The sequence below is a fragment of the Oncorhynchus clarkii genome, chromosome 28 (assembly GCF_045791955.1).
Source record: "Oncorhynchus clarkii lewisi isolate Uvic-CL-2024 chromosome 28, UVic_Ocla_1.0, whole genome shotgun sequence".
In the NCBI taxonomy this organism is placed as follows: Eukaryota; Metazoa; Chordata; class Actinopteri; order Salmoniformes; family Salmonidae; genus Oncorhynchus; species Oncorhynchus clarkii.
This window is the reverse complement of record NC_092174.1, coordinates 32,581,663-32,603,551: the sequence shown is the minus strand read 5'-3', so window position 1 is coordinate 32,603,551 and position 21,889 is coordinate 32,581,663. Positions and strand designations below refer to the sequence as shown.

At 43.3% G+C, this 21,889-nt stretch overlaps 1 protein-coding gene across 1 annotated transcript; it reads right to left on the bottom strand.

The window, feature by feature from the left end:
- Nucleotides 1–106: 106 nt before the first annotated feature.
- On the bottom strand, nucleotides 107–16,017 carry LOC139387237 (calsequestrin-1-like). Its single transcript, XM_071133340.1, has 11 exons — nucleotides 15,459–16,017; nucleotides 8,011–8,104; nucleotides 7,198–7,298; nucleotides 6,923–7,034; nucleotides 3,898–3,971; nucleotides 3,660–3,790; nucleotides 2,945–2,990; nucleotides 1,891–1,945; nucleotides 1,666–1,766; nucleotides 1,461–1,535; nucleotides 107–1,090 (listed from the first exon to the last, which is right to left on the bottom strand). The coding sequence occupies exons 1-11, from the start codon at nucleotides 15,693–15,695 to the stop codon at nucleotides 887–889; spliced, it is 1,230 nt and encodes a 409-aa protein (XP_070989441.1). The 5' UTR covers nucleotides 15,696–16,017; the 3' UTR covers nucleotides 107–886.
- Nucleotides 16,018–21,889: the final 5,872 nt, after the last annotated feature.

The following is a 21,889-nucleotide window of genomic DNA, read 5'->3' as shown; positions in this document are numbered from 1 at the left end:
CAGTTGGTCAAATGTATGTTTGTTTACTATTCTTGTGGGGACTTCTGGTCCCCACAAGAATAGTTAAACATGTCCACACACACACAATAATCCAGATCACAAGTCGTTTTCAAATCTTTTTCCAAGCTGTCATTTATTTTAAGCCTTTACAGTATGTTTAAGTTTTCTTGTTTAAAAAAAAATGAATACTGTTGTTATATTTCTTTGTCAGTAGAAAACATCCATGTGATTTACAGCACATTTCAGTGCACAAGAAGAAAAAAAGCTTACCAACTAAAGTTACAATAATTCAACAGAGTAGGTTGGTATGACCCATGACCTGTATGTAGGAAAAGCCTGCTTGCACCCTTGGATTTGACAAGTTAGGAGAGGGGTGAACATTTAATCTGGAGAAAATAAAACCAAAATAAAATACATTCAGACGACAAGTTTACAGATGGACTACGACTTAAAATGCATCCACAAAGTAGCCCCTCTATTTGTTTGAAATATAAAAATCAGAAGCATCAGGTGTTTTAAGATTTAGTGCTAATGAATATCCAATAGTTGTATTTTGAAAGTATTCTTTTCACAATTTATTTTTTGTATCCTTTTCATATTGTATGGATGGCAAAGTTACAGGTGTGGTGTGAATAAAAAAATGGGGCTCTGAGAAAGTACTGTCTTTTATGGATTCAAAGCAAAGTGAAAAAAATTAAACAATATTTTGACAAGATGCTCTGAGCAAGGATGTTGAAAACATGAGGATGTCCATATGAGCGGACATATTTAACTTAATGAAGTGTTACAACAGAGGACAAGTTGAGGAAGGGGATGATGTGATTGGACAATTCTATTATATTGGCCAGATTTAGACATAGGCCAGTGAAATGATGAGATCAACAATTTACTCATCATCATCATCATCATCATCATCATCATCATCATCATCATCATCATCGTCGTCGTCGTCTTCATCATCATCGTCGTCATCATCATCATCGTCATCTGGATCAATTTCATCTGAAAGAACATCTTCAATCCATTCCTCAAGCTCATCTGCGCTTGGTAGGTCGTCATCATTGTCGATCTCCATCCATACACTGTCAGCCTATAGAGAGACAAAAAGCAATTCAGTGCCAAAGATAGACTATTGAATTTTTTTAATGCTAGTGGAACCATAGAAACATAATTAATAGAACGGGCGTCCCCATTCAAGTCAGTGAAAGCATAATGGGTGCACTGCCGGCCATTGCGAGTGTACCCATAGCAGCAAAGCAGGAAATGTACCCATCAATCTGTGCTGTAATTTGTTGAATCTACTGAACAACACATTGACATTACAAAAAAATACATTCAGAGTGTACGCATGAGTTTACCAGTTAAACTGCCAGCGTTAGAGGTTCCAAGCCTGTTCTATTCATTCTATTTCTATGTGTAGAACCTCATGACTCCTCATACATGACAGAAACATTACTCACATCTTCAACATCCACAACACCAATCTGGGGAGAGCCCAGGTCAATTCCAAAGGTCTTCTCCCAGTATGGGACAAGCTAAAGAGGATGGATAATATTCCAGGAAGAAATCAACAGCAATCAGAATCTCATATCACTATCCCCGATATTTCATGTGGGAAATTGGATAGATGGATTATATTGTATTGATAAGTGACCATGATTTTACCAGCGGGAAGTCATCTGGATCAATCCAGACAATGCTGAGGTTGGGATTATCATTGTGCTCCTCTGCTACTTCCTTTAGGATTTCCAGGAACTCAAAACCATCTTGGAAGTCAAAGGTCAAGTGTCAAATGTACATAAAGCCTTATGAAACCCCTCTTGCTGACAATGGTTCCCTCCTCCCCCACCCAGCCCTATTGACTCGTTAGCCTCCCCTTTGGTTCTGTACCTGGATCATCCTCTTCTGCGAATGCAATGATGTGCTCACCATCGATGTCATCCTCCTAAGAAAAGACAGACTCCTTAAACGTACTAACACCAGGTAAGAAAACTGGGATGAGGAATATAGACTACCTACAAGTCTATTTCCATCCTTGTTTGCACATTTAGGCCACATAAATACACTGATCAAAAATATAAGCACAACATGTAAAATGTTGGTCCCATGTTTCATGAGCTGAAAAAAAATCCCAGAAATGTTTCATACGCACAAAAAGCGTATTTCTCTCAAATGTTGTGCACAAATTTGTCTACATCCCTATTAGTGATAATTTCTCCTTTGCCAAGATAATCCATCCACTTGACAGATGTGGCATATCATGAAGCTGATTAAACAGCAGGATCATTACACAGGTGCACCTTGTGCTGGGGACAATAAAAGGTCACTTTAGAATGTGCAGTTTTGTCACACAAAACAATGCCACAGATGTCTCAAGTTTTGAGGGAGCATGCAATTGCCATGCTGACTGCAGGAATATCCACCAGAGCTGTTGCCAGAGAATGTAATGTTAATTTATCTACCATACACTGCCTCCAACGTCGTTTTAGAGAATTTGGCACTTCGTCCAACCGGCTTCAAAACTGCAGACCACGTGTAACCACGTCAGCCCAGGAGCTCCACATCTGGCTTGTCTGTAATAAAGCTCTTTTGTGGGGAAAAACATATTGTGATTGTTTGAGCCTGGCTCCCTATGCCATCCGAGGCCGCCCCATGGCTGCACCCCTATCCAGTCATGTGAAATACATAGATTAGGGCCTAATGAATTTATTTCAATTGACTGATTTCCTTATATGAACTGTAACTCAGTAAAATCTTTGAAATTGTTCCATGTTGCGTTTATATTTTTGTTCAGCATGTTGCATTTATATTTTTGTTCAGCATGTTGCGTTTACATTTTTGTTCAGTATACTTAATAAAAAATTGGGGAGGCATGCTTACTAAGAAGACATCATCCATTTTGTTTTGTAGGGTGATTTTTATGGTAATAGTTGGTATAGCTTACCCAGATCTCATACATGTTATCAGGCTCCATCTTCCTCAGGGTTGGTCTATAAAGAAATAGGACGTCAGATATTTATTTATTGTTCATTGAGCAAGGTTACACTTTTTAAACTTTGTGTCTTACTTTAATGGGAATAGCCAGTTAAGAGTAATTAACACAATACTTAGCATATTTATATGTTTTCCCTTTCTGTAATACACATGACTTCCAGAGACCTATTTGCAACACTCATTTGTGTACGGGTTGATGGTCACTAGACTTGTTACTGACTGTTATGGATTGTTCTCATATCGTTTGATAGGGATTGACGCCGGAGCTTCTCAAGGTACAAGGAACAAGGACACACTGATTAGTATTGTATTGATGACATTATGAACACTGTGATTCTGTAGCAGAAAAGTTACTGTATTTTGTTTTGACTTTGTACAAGCCTCTTGGGCTGATGTTTAAAGAACATTTAGTACTGTTCGATTAGAATGTAAAGGGGCCCGTCTCCAACAGTCCCGATTATAATTTTTTTCTGGAGGTGTCTCCCAGTTGCAACTGTTGATTTTGATTGATATTATCAACGACTGCCCTCCTTTTGGTTCCCCTGAAAATTCCCTTTACACCTAGTTATAGGGTTTTACAAGTCAAATCACAAAGCCAGGAAAGAACACCTGACCCATCTCATTATGTATATTGCCATTCTGGCCACTGTGGCCATGAATCTCACCTGTCGTGATCCTCGATGTACTCGACAAGCTCCTCCTCTGTGTAGGGCTTTCCGGGGATAACTATGGGTTCATCTATAAAGGGTTCATAGAAGTCCACCTCATTCACCTTCAGGCCCAGATCCTTGGCAACCTGGAATACAGAGGATTGAATTGAAGGAACAATGGGATACTTTTAAAGGAGATTAGAGCTCCAGTGTAATTTTGAGGATGTAGTTGTTAGTGGGTACGGTTCTTCACCTTGGGAGTGAATGTAGCGAAGAACTTGATGTGTGGATGGAACTCCTCAGCCGCGTCCACATAGGCCAAATAATCTGAAATGTTATAGGCATCTGTTGAGACCTTAGTAAAATCTAGATTTTTTTGTTGACAAATACACTGTTAATACACTGTTTTATCCATAAAAGGTACACATAACTTATAATATACAATAAAAACACAGAAATAAAATGTTTTAAATAAACTGGGATATGCTTAACACCCCGACAGTCCTACAATCTGAGCTATATGCCCTCAATCTCACACAAATCATCAAAGAACCCACCAGGTACAACCCTAAATCTGTAAACAAGGGCACCCTCATAGACGTTATCCTGACCAACTGGCCCTCCAAATACAACTCTGCTGTCTTCAACCAGGATCTCAGCAATCACTGCCTCATTGCCTGTATCCGCTACGGGTCCACAGTCAAACGACCACCCTTCATCACTGTCAAACGCTCCATAAAACACTTCTGCGAGCAGGCCTTTCTAATCGACCTGGCCCGGGTATCCTGGAAGGATATTGACCTCATCCCGTCAGTTGAGGATGCCTGGTCATTCTTTAAAAGTAACTTCCTCACCATCTTAGATAAGCATGCTCCGTTCAAAAATTGCAGAACTAAGAACAGATATAGCCCTTGGTTCACTCCAGACCTGACTGCCTCGACCAGCACAAAAACATCCTGTGGCGGACTGCAATAGCATCGAATAGTCCCCAGAATATGCAACTGTTCAGGGAAGTCAGGAACCAATACACGCAGTCAGTCAGGAAAGCAAAGGCCAGCTTCTTCAAGCAGAAATTTGCATCTTGTAGCTCTAACTCCAAAAAGTTCTGGGACACTGTAAAGTCCATGGAGAACAAGAGCACCTCCTCCCAGCTGCCCACTGCACTGAGGCTAGGTAACACGGTCACCACTGATAAATCCATGATAATCGAAAACTTCAACAAGCATTTCTCAATGGCTGGCCATGCCTTCCTCCTGGCTACTCCAACAGCTCCCCCCCCCCCCCCCCCCCCCCCCCCCCCCGCAGCTACTCGCCCAAGCCTCCCCAGCTTCTCCTTCACCCAAATCCAGATAACAGATGTTCTGAAAGAGCTGCAAAACCTGGACCCGTACAAATCAGCTGGGCTTGACAATCTGGACCCTCTATTTCTGAAACTATCCGCCGCCATTGTCGCAACCCCTATTACCAGCCAGTTCAACCTCTCTTTCATATCGTCTGAGATCCCCAAGGATTGGAAAGCTGCCGCAGTCCGCAGTCATCCCCCTCTTCAAAGGGGGAGACACCCTGGACCCAAACTGTTACAGACCTATATCCATCCTTCCCTGCAAATCTAAGGTCTTCGAAAGCCAAGTCAACAAACAGATCACTGACCATCTCGAATCCCACCGTACCTTCTCCACTTGTGCAATCTGGTTTCCGAGCCGGTCACAGGTGCACCTCAGCCACGCTATCATAACCGCCATCGATAAAATACATTACTGTGCAGCCTTCTTCATCGACCTGGCCAAGGCTTTCGACTCTGTCAATCACCATATTCTTATCGGCAGACTCAGTAGCCTCGGTTTTCTAATGACAGCCTTGCCTGGTTCACCAACTACTTTGCAGACAGAGTTCAGTGTGTCAAATCGGAGGGCATGTTGTCCGGTCCTCTGGCAGGCTCTATGGGGGTGCCACAGGGTTCAATTCTCGGGCCGACTCTTTTCTCTGTATATATCAATGATGTTGCTCTTGCTGCGGGCGATTCCCTGATCCACCTCTATGCAGACGACACCATTCTGTATACTTCTGGCCCTTCCTTGGACACTGTGCTATCTAACCTCCAAACGAGCTTCAATGCCATACAACACTCCTTCCGTGGCCCCCAACTGCTCTTAAACGATAGTAAAACCAAATGCATGCTTTTCAACCGTTCGCTGCCTGCACCCGCACGCCCGACTAGCATCACCACCCTGGATGGTTCCGACCTAGAATATCTATAAGTACCTAGGTGTCTGGCTAGACTGTAATCTCTCCTTCCAGACTCATATCAAACATATCCAATCTAAAATCAAATCTAGAGTCGGCTTTCTATTCCGCAACAAAGCCTCCTTCACTCACGCCTCCAAACTTACCCTAGTAAAACTGACTATCCTACCGATCCTCGACTTCGGTGATGTCATCTACAAAATAGCTTCCAATACCCTACTCAGCAAACTGGATGCAGTTTATCACAGTGCCATCCGTTTTGTTACTAAAGCACCTTATACCACCCACCACTGCGACCTGTATGCTCTAGTCGGCTGGCCCTCGCTAAATATACAGACCCACTGGCTCCAGGTCATCTACAAGTCCATGCTAGGTAAAGCTCCACCTTATCTCAGTTTACTGGTCACGATGGCAACACCCACCCGTAGCACGCGCTCCAGCAAGTGTATCTCACTGATCATCCCTAAAGCCAACACCTCATTTGGCCGCCTTTCATTCCAGTTCTCTGCTGCCTGTGACTGGAACGAATTGCAAAAATCGCTGAAGTTGGAGACTTTTATCTCCCTCACCAACTTCAAACATCTGCTATCTGAGCAGCTAACCGATCACTGCAGCTGTACATAGTCCATCGGTAAATAGCCCACCCAATTTACCTACCTTATCCCCATACTGTTTTTATTTATTTACTTTTCTGCTCTTTTTCACACCAGTATCTCTACCTGCACATGACCATCTGATCATTTATCACTCCAGTGTTAATCTGCTAAATTGTAATTATTCGCCTACCTCCTCATGCCTTTTGCACAGAATGTATATAGACTCTTTTTTTTCCTTTTTTTTTCTACTGTGTTATTGACTTGTTAATTGTTTACTCCATGTGTAACTCTGTGTTGTTGTCTGTTCACACTGCTATGCTTTATCTTGGCCAGGTCGCAGTTGTAAATGAGAACTTGTTCTCAACTAGCCTACCTGGTTAAATAAAGGTGAAATAAAATAAAAATAAAATAAATAAATAATACATGATATATTCTTACGTTCAGACTTTTCGCTCTTAAAGTAGCCAACCAGTTTGATATCCTCCTCAATGTTATGGAAACCTTTAACCTCCGAATCGTTCTCAATGATCTCAACTGGGTCTTCAAGAACCTTGAACAGAGTAAAAGAAGGATGGATGGAGAGAGGAAGATCATGGTGGGGGAAAAGAGAGTGAAACAGTACAGAATATATTAGTAGTTGATAAATAGTCTGTTTCCTACAAATTGCAGCCAGGTAAAAGAGAGCATAAATAGATTACATTACTCTCACATACATCATAGATGAACTCCACAATTGTGTCTGCAGCAAGCTCCCCATCGTACTCAATGATCTCGTTCTCGGTGAAAATGTAGATGCTGTCGGCCTCCTCAAGTCCTGAGGAGACAACAGAATTTCAACTCGGGGCTTACATATCCAGTCATACCCGGGAATCCACTAGAGGTCAGGCTTGCTCATAGGTTGCCTGAGCACAGTGACACAAGATGTGCATCTCAAAAGTGTAGTGGCTTCTCCTTGTTTCCTTTACTTCATCATCACTGAGGTGAGATAATTAAAAAGGTGATGTCTCAGTGGGCAATGGGTGTCCAGCATATTGCTTTCTCCTATAATATATTTCCTAATTCTGGGAGAGTGTAAGTCTCAGTGACCCCTTCCTTCAAAATAACCTTTTTGAAAAACAGTACTCTGCAAAACTGTCATCGTAAGAGTGAGGTATCTTAGTCAGCAGCCTGTCGAAGTGTGACCCGCACAGCAGCTCGTGCACATAAACAAGTAGAAATGGGAAATAGTGTTCTGCAGCGCTTTCCACAGGGGAAATTATCTACATTGATAGTTGCAGAGGAAGGAGGCAAGACAAGGAGAGGAATCCATGTATGACTATTGAGATGCATCCATTGAGACCGGTCAAGCAGTTTACTCCACTGAGCACATACCTGGTCAGTGGTGATGTCTAGATTAGATTGTGACACTTTGACAAATGGATCATGTTTGAAGATGGTGACAATTTCACCATAACTGGCCTCAGAACTATAAATAATCCTGTGAATCTTGAATATCTGTAATAGTGTCTATTTCTGTGCGTATTTACCTAGTTTCTTAGCAACAACACTGCCCTTCTTCTCATCAACAAGGCCAAATCCAATATCCTCATCGTCAAGGTCATCAAGTACCTGAGCTGCAAGCTGTGAAAAAAAAAACACTTTCACATAACTGAAAACACAGTGGCAGCCTTATGCCTGAGCAGGAATATCTTCTGTATAATGTACGAAGAATTTATAAGGAATTTTGGGGAGTTTGTTTTTAAGTTTATTTATGAGTATTCTGTAAGGAAATTGATGTGCATTCACTTCACCCTCAGCTTTGTGGGTTTGCTGGAGGGACAGGTGTCATTCTCAGTGCACTGTGTACGCACTAAAGCAAACAGAAATGTTGTTGTTTTATTTCACACATTTTCATTCAGTTCCTCCACCATAAAAGCTTGGGACTCAGAGCGCTGTCCATGCACTTTCTAAATCTGTGTGAAACTTGACCCTTATAACTGACAACCGGCTCAACCAACGATGTTGCCACATCCGTGGCCTGCTTATGGAGGGGGTGGGATAACAGTTCTGCTGACTGCGTTGGGGTAACTGGGTGCTTGGATAGCAACAGGTGCAACCCTGCTTTCACATATCTCTTCTAGCACTTCATCAAGGAGGTGCAGGCACCCAAACATACATACACAGAGACACACAGACTGACATGAAGGATAAGTTATCAGTGCTTCTGTGCAGTTAATTTTATTGCACAGCAAAATCCCATAACCAGGCTGTCATGTTCCACACCATGGTAATGATGATAGCTGGCACTGATGGTAGGCCTAAAGATCCTAGCCAGAAACCACAGGATGCAAGCAAAAGTGGCCCTTGCTTTATGTCTTGGTGTGCAGTTTGATATTATGTACCTTTTGAGGGAATGTTTGTTTGTGATTAACTGTAAAACAGTGGCCCAAATGTCAGAGGTGAATTATTATACTGTATTATAATAGCAGGCTGTCCCAGGAAAGCTGATTTTCAGCTAAAGTCCCCACTATTTACTTGTCAGATTAATAGGTTTTTCCTCGTAGACACTTCCCACTGTGTACAAACTGGTTTAAACAAATTTGTTTCCATGTCATTTCAACAAAAATTTCAATCTGATGACGTTGAATCAACGTGGAAAATTGCATGAATTTAGGGACTTTTTGTATTTTTTTCACCCAACCTAAATTCAATGACATGGTTTGACTTTTTGGTGTTTTCACTTTGAATTCATGTTAGATGACAACTCAATCAAATATGAATCAAAACTACACGCTGAACTGACATCTGTGCCCAGTGAGCTATGTGTCCATATTTGTCATGGGGGGAGTGGTATTCATATGAAGAGGTTCTAAGGGGGTCAGGATCTAGATCGGCCTGTTAAATAGATTGAGGGCTAAACTCAGCTAAAGGCTTTTAGCCAAACAGACTACTACAGCTATATAAGGTTGCTGTTTGGGGGCATGAGTTGTGAAGCGGGCAGGTTTGTTGCCTGAGTGCAAGGGGAGAGTTCGCTTCGTGACAAATCAGGGAAGGGAGGAGGGAGGAGCACATACTGTACATCTAAATGAGATGACATGCTATCCTCATCTATCTCATTGCCTGACCTAGATTATACCATAGAAATAGAATGAATAGAATGGGTGTCTCCATTCAAGTCGATGATGGCATAATGGGTGGACTGGCATCAATTCATGAGATAGCCCACTGCAAAGGACATGAGGCCCAGCCTTTCATAAATATGTGGGACTGACTCATAAACGATATGTAAAATCTGATATGGACAGTGTTGTATAACAGTCTCATCGGTTGTTCCCTACAAATGCTGTTTTGAATTCAAAATAAATTCTACCTACACACTGAAGAAGGCTGAAGAAGGCTGTATGCTATCCCTGATGTAGTGAATTTTTTCTCTCAAAATGAAGTAAGTTTTATGAGACATATTTTTGAGTGCAGACCCATTACACCTTTTGTTTGTCCTAATTTGCAGGTTTTTTACCAAGCTTCTGGGAGAGCGCGATGGTTCTCTTTTGATTAGCCATTGAGAGTGTACCCATAGCAGCAAAGCAGGAAGAAAAAGCAGGAAGTGTACCCATCAATCTGTGCTGCGATTTGTTGAATCAACTCAACTGACACTACAAAAAAATTAATTCCATTCCATGAGCCACATCCGTTAGCATCATTTGAATGCAGTGGAGGCTCCTCAGATGAAGAAGAGGAGGACCATCCTCCTCAGTGAATTTCATAAAAATAGTGAAACATAAAAAAAAGTTAACATTTTTAGATAAAACCGTATGCATGTCACCAAATAATTGATTAAACACACTGTTTTGCAATTAAGGTCTACAGTAGCCTCAACAGTACTCTCTGGGGTAGCTCCATGGTGTAGCTGGAGGACAACTAGTTTCCTTCCTCCTCTGGGTACATTGACTTCAATACAAATAGCAGCATAGCAGCAAAGCTGGAAGAAAAAGCAGGAAGTGTACCCATCAATCTGTGCTGCGATTTGTTGAATCAACTCAACTGACACTACAAAAAAATGAATTCCATTCCATGAGCCACATCAGTTAGCATCATTTGAATGCAGTGGAGGCTCCTCAGATGAAGAAGAGGAGGACAATCCTCCTCAGTGAATTTCATAAAAATAGTGAAACATAAAAAAAAAGTTAACATTTTTAGATAAAACCGTATGCATGTCACCAAATAATTGATTAAACACACTGTTTTGCAATTAAGGTCTACAGTAGCCTCAACAGTACTCTCTGGGGTAGCTCCATGGTGTAGCTGGAGGACAACTAGTTTCCTTCCTCCTCTGGGTACATTGACTTCAATACAAAACCTAGGAGGCTCATGGTTCTCACCATCTTCCATAGACTAACACAGTAATTATGACAACTTCCAGAGGACGTCCTCCAACATATCAGAGTTCTTGCAGCATGAACTGACATGTTGTCCACCCAATCAAATGATCAGAGAACAAATCTGAAAGCATAAGCTACAGCTACCTAGCACTGCAGTGCATAAAATGGGATGAGTAGGTGACTCAAATAGAGAGTGACAATAGTTGAACAGTTTTGAATAAATAAATATTCAAAATGAAGGAGACGCAAGAGATAGAGAGAGAGCTAGCTATATTTTGTTGTATACATTTTTCCACTTCAAGATGCACTATGTAGAAGTCGCTCTGCCATTTCCTTCTTGCTAAAATTCTAATAGTTCACTTAATTTCAGTTTGTAACAAAACAAGTATAGTGTAGAGAATCATTGTACCATCTAAACTGCTGTGAAATAGTTAGCTAGCTAGCTAGGTTAGCCTACTGAGACACACGGCTCAAACAGAGGGATGCTATGTTAACTAGCTATGGCTTTCCAACACTGGAACTCTTCCAAGTCAAGGTAAACTTTTGGTTTTATTAATCTATTCCCACAGGAGCCTGTATCGCTTGCTGTACACTGTACTGCATGATTGTATCGGGTTTACTAACACGTTAGTTTTAGTAGCTATGGTGACAATGATGTAGGCCAGCATTTCCCAAACTCAGTCCCTGGGAGCCCAAGGGTTGCATGTTTGTTTTTTTTCCCCTAGCACTGCACAGCTGATTCAAATGACCAAAGCTTGATGATTAGTTGATTATTTGAATCAACTGTGTAGTGCTAGAGTAAAAACCAAAACGTGCACCCCTTGGGGTCCCGAGGACTGAGTTTGGGAAACCCTGATGTAAGCTGTGTGTAGCGGTTATGGTATGAAGGTTTGGCTTAGAAAGTTTTTTTTTGCCTGGTCACAGAATAGCGTATAGCTGCGAGAAGGAATTATACAATGAGCAAAGAGATCATGCTGTTTGTATGTGGCTGTTATGAAAGTGAGCTGTGGTTGGGGGTGATCATGGGTGTATTCCTTTCACCGATTCTGTAAAAATTAATCTTAAATGGAAGCAAACGGAACAGACTGCCGATAAACATACCTGAACTTGTTCAATAGAAACTCTTGTTTGCAACTGTTTGGACTAATGATTACACCCTAGATCAGCTAGATGCAGGCAAGAGTGTAAGGTGGTATTGAATAGGCACACAATGTGCTTGCTTTTTTTTGCTGCATAACATCTCTCTCTCTCTCTCTCTCTCTCGCTCTCTCTCTCTCTCTCTCTCTTTCTCTCTCTCTTTCTCTCTCTCGCTCTCTCTCTCTCTCTCTCTCTCTCTCTCTCTCTCTCTCTCTCTCTCTCTCTCTCTCTCTCTCTCTCTCTCGCTCTCTCTCTCTCTCTCTCTCTCTCGCTCTCTCTCTCTCTCTCTCTCTCTCTCTCTCTCTCTCCAATAGACCAAAACAGAGTGCAGAGTGCACATTAATTTCACATAATGTCATGGCACTACTACCTTTCAAATAGCAACACAGCACTTTAGGATACACAAACATCCACAACAGCAGCACTCGATAAATATAGACCCAGAGCCACACCAGCCAAGGACTATTTTGGCAAGGTGCTGGTGACGCTCAAGTCTCTAGGATCCGCTGACAGGTACAGTACTGCAGCCGTTTGTCAGTCATCCCAGTCCAGTCAGCCGACACCGCAGTACTGGGGCCTGAACCTCCTGGTCTAGGCCTCGATGTCCCATAACATACAGAGGAGGGGGCAGGCAAGCATTCTCAGATGATGATTAATATATCATTAATCAAAACACCCTGCTGAGTAGACATATGTCTCTCACACACACGGACCTACATACATGCACACATGTCAGACCTACATACATGCACACACACGGACCTACATACATGCACACACACGGACCTACATACATGCACACATGTCGGACCTACATACATACATACATACATGCACACATGTACTCCTATACACCCACATGCACACACGCAAGTGGATATGTTCGTTTCCTGAAGCGTTTGTTTCCAACCTGGGAACCTGGTCATGGCCAAATTCTACAGTAGACTTTGGTATGTTTGTTCGTGATTCGTTTTCCAGGTGATTAAATGAGTAAACGAAAACCATACAACTCCTTAAGAGGCACCAGTCCCAAAATAGCTCTTCAGGCTTTCAGAGCTGTGTTGTGTTTCTCTTCAGGGAATCCTGGAAGTTGTAGTCCAAAGTGGTTCAATTGTAGTCCTAAGAATTTGGGCCAGTCCTGGCAGAGCTGGATTTGAGAGGATTAGCTCATTGGCCATCTGAAGAGCATTTATATTTCTTTATAAACCACCAGTCATTCACACCCATTTGTCTTCAATTTCAGGCCATCCAGGGGTACCTATGGGTTTCACTGCTGAATGAGATAGCCTTTGTGCCTCCTGAGAGGGCTACTGATTTCACTGGAGATCAAGAACCGGTATCCCCTTTCAAGGGTGAGAGAGTGCAGGGGTTTAAGATTGAAATCACACAATGTACACATTCTTGACATCCATATTGTGAATGAATGAGGAAGAGCTGCACATCTCTCACTGAACGTATGGAATTGTGTTGACAGTAGGCCTATGTGGAGTTCTCTAAGTAACAGATTTACAATGGAGTGGTGTAGCCATTGAAATAGAATGTACACATTTTATTTCTATGGGTGAATTTTTCTTCTATGTACGGAGCTGTAGTCTGAAGCAGACCTACGGTGTAACTCTGTCAGACACTGTTGAAATGAGGTGATGACTCGTCTAAATGATCATGCTATGGATGTAACCCTCTCACCAGGCTGAACGGGACTGTTCTGCAGCTGAACGTCTTGAGTGACAGGATGGAGCTTTAACCTTTGACCTTTAGCCTATCGTGAGGGGTTATTGGGATGGCATGTTGGCTGGTAGGAAGGCCAGTTGGAAATCAGGGAGAAGAAAAAGGGCAGTTGAGTGTGTGATGGATGTAGCGAGGGGCGTACTTCAAAGAACAGGGTTACATAAACAGAAACACACAACACACCCATGGTGACACACACATATCAACATGGACATATGACCATTTACACACACATATGGATTTACTCCGCACACCCTATTACAATCAATACAAGAAATGTAGGACATTTCTGATAGAAGTTAGAAAGTTAGAAAATATTATCCTTATGGATTGTAAAATCAGATCAGTCAACGAGCTGATGACTTGGGGTCCTGCTACTTCTGTCCATGTCATGTTTGAGTCATAAATGGTCGACAGTACAGATAGCAGGTCGAACACCTGCTATCTGTACTGTCAACCATTTGCCAGGACTGGTGATGGGATCCCGTGTCCTCACGACTCAGCACTTTGCATGTGAAGAATGCTGTCTCACACCCCCTCCATGCCACAGGCACGTGACAAATGTTTTTGTCTCAGTTGTCAGTATTTCTTATGTCTCTGCACTAATTCCTGCCCCACGCCATTCCTTAAAGACAGACCCATCCCTGCCATCTCCCATTTCATCTAAGACCACAAAATCACGAGTCAGTCTTAAAACAATACACCCCAGGGATATTTCCAGCAACCCAGAGATTTCTGGAACAGCAGGTGAGTCAACACAGTACCCCTACAGTCCCCTCCAGGCACTAGCGCTTATTTGGCAATTTATCAGCTGATTATTAATTTATGTTACTATCTCATGTCTGCCTTTACCCTGATGACCACATTCATTCACTAAAATGCCTTTCAAATTCAGTAAACTATCCAATCCATGCAATAGTGGGACCCTTGCAGCTTTTGCTTCTTATATATTGCCTTGAACATCTTAATTTAATCATTGTCTCTGTTGTGGCATGTTTCAAAGGCCACATTTGAGTTGCCTTACCCTTAACAACAACACTTAGTTACCTGTAAATACTGTCTGTATCCACGTAGCCCCTTAATACACACTATCATGCCTCATCCAGTTGATTCATTATAGCAGTGATGGTGCATCCCTACCCAGGCACTGTGTGTCCCACTTCTAACTCCCAGTTACCCATCCCCTCTCCTCACCATCCCCCACTCAGTTGCCCGAGTCCTTCCAGTCGCCTGACCCAATCCTCTCAGTCCCCTGACCCAGTCATTTAATTGGGGAGGACAGGTTGGTGGTAATGGCTGGAGCGGAATCAGTAGAACGGTATCAAATACATCAAACACATGGTTTGATGCCATTCTAGCCGCTCTGTTCCAGCCATTATTATGAGCCGTTTTCCCCTCAGCAGCCTCCACTGGTCCTCCCAGTCCCCTGACCGTCCTCCCAGTCCCCTGACCCAGTCCTCCCAGTCCCCTGACCCAGTCCTCCTAGTCCCCTGACCCAGTTCTCCCAGCCTCCTGTCCCCTGACCCAGTCCTCACAGTCCCCTGACCCAGTCCTCCTAGTCCCCTGACCCAGTCCTCCCAGCCCCCTGACCAAGTCCTCCAAGAACCCCTTAATTTCCTAGACCCATGACCCAGTCCTCCCACCCCCCTGACCCAGTCCTCCCAGTCCCCTGACCCAGTCCTCCCAGCCTCCTGTCACCTGACCCAGACCTCCTAGTCCCCTGACCAAGTCCTCCTTGCCCCGTGACCCACCTCCAGGGCCAGTTCCTCGATTTCAAACTGTTTCTGGGCAACGGCATCGGATCCGGGATGCTCATGGTAGTACAGAACCATCACATCATGCGTCTTCATCACAGACTTGTAGTTCTTGGTAGTCAGCTCGATGACCCGGTCCATCCCATCGTACTCAGGGAAGTCCAAACCCTGTTCACCCCATGACAGTCCCCCGCAAGACAGAAGGACTGCCATAAGCACCCAGCTCCAATTCATGTTTCTTTGCTTATTTGGAAATTAATTGTAGTTTCAGTGAGTTAAAATTTAAATAATTTCTTAAAAATGAGGAAGGACTTCCGATCCCCACCACCCAGAGCAGAGCAAGACCAACTCCTCACACGTGGAGCTGGAAACAGGGCAGAGAGAGCAAGAGGGGGTGGGCTCAATTATGGATGTGTGTGTGTGTGTGTGTGTGTGTGTGTGTGTGTGTGTGTGTGTGTGTGTGTGTGTGTGTGTGTGTGTGTGTGTGTGTGTGTGTGTGTGTGTGTGTGTGTGTGTGTGTGTGTGTGTGTGTGTGTGTGCTAGTTTTCATGGGTGTGTGTCTGCATCTGCGTGTTTGTGTGTTGGGTTAAAAGAAGGCGGAGTCAGAGAGGAATAACAGACTGCCCCCACCTCTCCTTCAGTGAAGAAGAGGACGGTGGGAGACAGAGGCGATGGTTTCAAATAGAAAGAGCAAGAGATCGATTGACAGCCCATTGGAAAAATGAAGACAGACTAGGAATGATGGGCGGGGGGATGGGCACAGATAGTCCTGGAACACTTTCCCCATACTTAGTTTTGATGGATTCCGATCCTGGCAACACAAAAAAAATAGATTTAGGATGATGAGGGGACATGTTGGGAGGGGTGCTGGTTTAGTTTACTGCTCTTGCAATGCCCGGTGCTAGAATGTGGCACAAGGTCACACAGGGACAGGGGGACAGGGGCGAGAGATGAGAGTGACGCTTCTGGTTTGGTTTCACTAGAGTTACAGTACATAGGTCAGTTGGCCTGCCCTAGGGGATATCAGTCTTCACTCAATGGTAGCAGACATAGTTTTACCATTGTGAAAGCATTTTCATTTGTTTGCGCTCTCTGAATTTGTTGATTTGCAAGTGTGTGTCTGTGTGTGTGTGTTGCCTGTGATATAACTTTACAAATTGAAAGGGGAAAAGTGAATTATAAATAAAAGTCTGCTACATGATCTCCCCCTCTGTATTCAGTGACAAGCAGTGCTAATTCCTGTTTAGTCACCCCCACCCCACCGGCTCTTGTAGAGGGAAATGAGGGGGAGAGGGATGTAGAGATGGGATATGTGTACTGTAAGGGGACAAGGTGACAAGGGGAGTGTTGACTGAGATGACAAGCATATTTGGTGTCATTGACTGTAGAAAATGTATGTTTGCTTAACCCATGGCCTGTTGTGTTTCATTTGTCTCTGTATCGGAGAGAAAGAGAGGGAGAGTGTTTAGTGAGGAGCTGTCATATTAATACTTACACAATACGACTTTTGTAAGCATTATGTATTTCAAACAACTGTGGAGTCCTATCCTAATGTGTCTTTGTGGGTGTTAGTTGTACAGGAGAAAAACAATAGTTTAGCTACATGGGCCAAGTGTGGTTGATGCGTAAACTCATGCAACTGAAACGCACTGCCTACTCTTAGGCAACAGCAGCCTCTAGTGGTGTAATATGGCATGGCAGCAAATATGTGCAGTAATTTGGAGCAAAGCAGCCTCTCAGGATCGCTAGTTTCTCCAGCCTATGGACTGTTTTGAAATTATTGCTTTGATTGATTGATGTTTTGATACGTTTGGCACATATACCATTGTGTTGTAAACAGAAACTGAAGACTTGGATTTAATTTAAGAATCTTTATTTTGGTCAGCAATTAACATAGAACAGATCAAAATTGGTTAAACAATTTAAAAAAAATATATATATATATATATATATACACAGTATATCTCAAAAGTGAGTACACACCTCACATTTTTGTAAATATTTGAGTGTATCTTTTCATGTGACAACACTGAAGAAATGACACTTTGCTACAATGTAAAGTAGTGAGTGTACAGCTTGTATAACAGTGTAAATTTGCTGTCCCCTCAAAATAACTCAACACACAGCCATTAATGTCTAAACCGCTGGCCACAAAAGTGAGTACACCCCTAAGTGAAAATGTCCAAATTGGGCCCAAACTGTCAATATTTTGTGTGGCCACCATCATTTTCCAGCACTGCCTTAACCCTCTTGGGCATGGAGTTCACCAGAGCTTCACAGGTTGCCACTGGAGTCCTCTTCCACTCCTACATGACGACATCACGGAGCTGAAGGATGTTAGAGACCTTGCACTCTTCCATCTTCCGTTTGAGGACGTCCCACATATGCTCAATAGGGTTTAGATCTGGAGACATGCTTGGCCAGTCCATCACCTTTACCCTCAGATTCTTTAGCAAGGCAGTGGTCGTCTTGGAGGTGTGTTTGGGGTCGTTATCATGTTGGAATACTGCCCTGCGGCCCAGTCTCTGAAGGGAGGGGATCATGCTCTGCTTCAGTATGTACATGTTGGCATTCATGGTTCCCTCAATGAACTGTAGCTCCCCAGTGCCGGCAGCACTCATGCAGCCCCAGACCATGACACTCCCACCACCATGCTTGACTGTAGGCAAGACACACTTGTCTTTGTACTCCTCACCTGGTTTCCGCCACACACGCTTGACACCATCTGAACCAAATAAGTTTATTGGTCTCATCAGACCACAGGACATGGTTCCAGTAATCCATGTCCTTAGTCTGCTTGTCTTCAGCAAACTGTTTGCAGGCGTTCTTGTGCATCATCTTTTGAAGAGGCATCCTTCTGGGACGACAGCCATGCAGACCAATTTGATGCAGTGTACAGAGTATGGTCTGAGCACTGACAGGCTGACCCCCCACCCCTTCAACCTCTGCAGCAATGCTGGCAGCACTCATACGTCTATTTCCCAAAGACAACCTCTGGATATGACGCTGAGCACGTGCACTCAACTTTTTTGGTCGACCATGGCGAGGCCTGTTCTGAGTGGAACCTGTCCAGTTAAACCGCTGTATGGTCTTGGCCACTGTGCTGCAGCTCAGTTTCAGGGTCTTGGCAATCTTCTTATAGCCCAGGCCATCTTTATGTAGAGCAACAATTCTTTTTTTCAGATCCTCAGAGAGTTCTTTGCCATGAAGTGCCATGTTGAACTTCCAGTGACCAGTCAGTATGAGGGAGTGTGAGAGCGATGACACCAAACACACCTGCTCCCCATTCACACCTGAGACCTTGTAACACTAACGAGTCACATGACACCGGGCAGGGAAAATGGCTAATTGGGCCCAATTTGGACATTTTCACTTAGGGGTGTACTCACTTTTGTTGCCAGCGGTTTAGATATTAATGGCTGTGTGTTGAGTTATTTTGAGGGGACAGCAAATTTACACTGTTATACAAGCTGTACACTCACTACTTTACATTGTAGCAAAGTGTCATTTCTTCAGAGTTGTCACATGAAAAGATATACTCAAATATTTACAAAAATGTGAGGGATGTACTCCCTTTTGTGATATACTGTATATGCACAGGACCAGTCAAAAGTTTGGGCACACCTCCTCATTCAAAGGTTTTTCTTTATTTTAACTATTTTCTACATCAAAACTATGAAATAACACACATTTTTCTACAATGTAGAAAATAGTAAAAATATAGAAAAATCCTGGAATGAGTAGGTGTTTCCAAACTTTTGACTGGTACTATATATATATATATATCTAGCAATACAATATCTAGCAATACAATAAACAGGTGGGGCTCTGTCCCACCTACCCTGAATGACTGTTCGCCACCAAAACTTAACAAGAACTTGCACTTGACTTGCAGATGTTGTCATAGGTGCAATGAAATGCTAATGTTTCAAGCTCCAACAATGGAACAATATCTAGCAATACAATTACAATACACCCATAATCTAAAATATATTTTTTTAAAGAACAAAAAATGTAAACATCAGAACGAGCAATATCAGAAGGAGCAAAGTCAGAATTCTGATTTATTTTAATTTGAAGTATAATGTTTTTAAATTGCATTTATTTGCATCCTCATTAGCCAACCCCAATGGAATCCAAATATACAGTGCATTCAGAAAGGATTCAGATTCCTTGACTTTTTCCACATTTTGTTACATAACAGCTTTCATCTAAAAATTATTAAATTGTTTTTTTCCCCTTAACACATTTACATAAGTATTCAGACCCTTTACGCACTACTCTGCTGAAGCACCTTTGGCAGCGATTACATTGTCCAGTCTTCTTGGGTATGACTCTACAAGCTTGGCACACCTGTATTTGGGGAGTATCTCCCATTCTTCTCTGCAGATCCTCTCAAGCTCTGTCCGGTTGGATGGGTAGTGTCGCTGCACAGCTATTTTCAGGTCTCTCCAGATATGTTCGATCAGGTTCAAGACCGGGCTCTGGCGAGGACATTCAGAGACTTGCCCCGAAGCCACACCTGCGTTGTCTCGGCTGTGTGCTTAAGGTCGTTGTCCTGTTGGAAGGTGAACCTTCGCCCCCAGTCTGAGGTCCTGAGCGCTCTGGAGCAGGTTTTCATCAAGGATCTCTCTGCTCATTTTTTCTGTTAATCTTTCCCTCGATCCTGACTAGTCTCCCAGTCCCTGCTTCCGAAAAACATCCCCACAGCATGATGCTGCCACCACCATGTTTCACCATAGGGATGGTGCCAGGTTTCCTCCAGATGTTAAGCTTGGCATACAGGCCAAATAGTTCCATTTCGGTTTCTTCAGACCAGAGAATCTTGTTTCTCATGGTCTGAGAGTCCCTTAGGTGCCTGTTGGCAAACTCCAAGAGTGCTGTCATGGGCCTTTTACTGAGGAGTGACTTCCGTCTGGCCACCCTACCATCAAGGCCTGATTGGTGGAGTGCTGCAGAGATGTTTTTTTTCCGGTCACAACTTGTAGACTTGTTTACGTGTTTACGTGCTGCTGTGAGGTTTGTTGCTAACGTTTCTTTGCTACCTGCCAACTTTACGGTTTTTACTTTTTAATTACCATTTTATTTTTATTTTTTCCCTCGCTCAACTTTTTCATTCAACTTTTTCACCCTGGACGCTTTATCTGGACATAGTTCTTTACGACCTCCACCAGCCAAAGCTACAGTAAATAGTAACATTAACATTATGCCTTCTAACGGCAGTCGCTGTACTCATAATATACAGGAGAACGATCGGCTTATAGCGATGATAGCCATGCTGCAAGCCCAGCTTCAGACACAATCGTTAGGCAAGGGTAATTTAAGTGTAGGAAAGGATGAAACAACGTCTGTGCCATCAATAAGTACAGATCGTAGTAAAAATCCCCTCGCACATTCCCCGCAACCAGACAATGTACTCATGGCTTCTGGGAGGAAATGCTGTAGGAATGCTCAACCGTTGTCGCTCATTCAGTCGACAGAAACTTTCAACCGGTTCTCCCCATTAAGCAACAAGTCGGAGTCAGGAGCCTTCTCTAGTCTCTCCTCCACCCGTTACGGGGTCTGAGACGCCGAAGCCTCCAACCATTAGCTCTGACAAATTGAACACCCTAGTCATTGGCGACTCCATTACCCGTAGGATTAGATTTAAAAATAATCTTCCAGCGACCACACACTGTTTACCAGGGGGCAGGGCTACCGACGTGAAGGCTAATCTGAAGATGGTGCTGGCTAAGGCTAAACCTGGCGAGGGTAGATGGTATAGGGATATTGTTATCCACGTCGGCACCAACGATGTTGGATGAAACATTCAGAGGTCACCAAGCGCAACATAGCTTCAGTGTGTAAATCGTCTAGAAAGATGTGTCGCATCGAGTAATTGTCTCTGGCCCCCTCCCAGTTAGGGGGAGTGATGAGCTCTACAGCAGTCTCACAACCCAATCACTGGTTGAAAACTGTTTTCTGCCCCTCCCAAAAGATAGAATTTATAGATAAGGCCCTCTTTCTGGGACACACCTACAAACAATACCGAGCCTGGCCTGCTGAACGGACTCCATCCTAGCTGGAGGGGTGCTCTCATCTATGAACATAGACAGGGCTCTAACTCCTCTAGCTCCACAATAAGATAGGGTGCAGGCCAGGCAGCAGGCTGTTAGCCACCCTGCCAGCTTAGTGTAGTCAGCTCAGCTACCCCCATTGAGACCGTGTCTGTGCCTCGATATAGGTTGGGCAAAATTAAACATGGCGGTGTTCGCTTTAACAATCTCACTGGAATAAAGAGAGAGGTTGTGATATCTCACATCTCAAAATAGGGCTACTTAATGTTAGATCCCTCACTTCCAAGGAAGTTATAGTCGGTCAACTAATCACTGATCATAATCTTGATGTGATTGGCCTGACTGAAACATGGCTTAAGCCTGATGAATTTA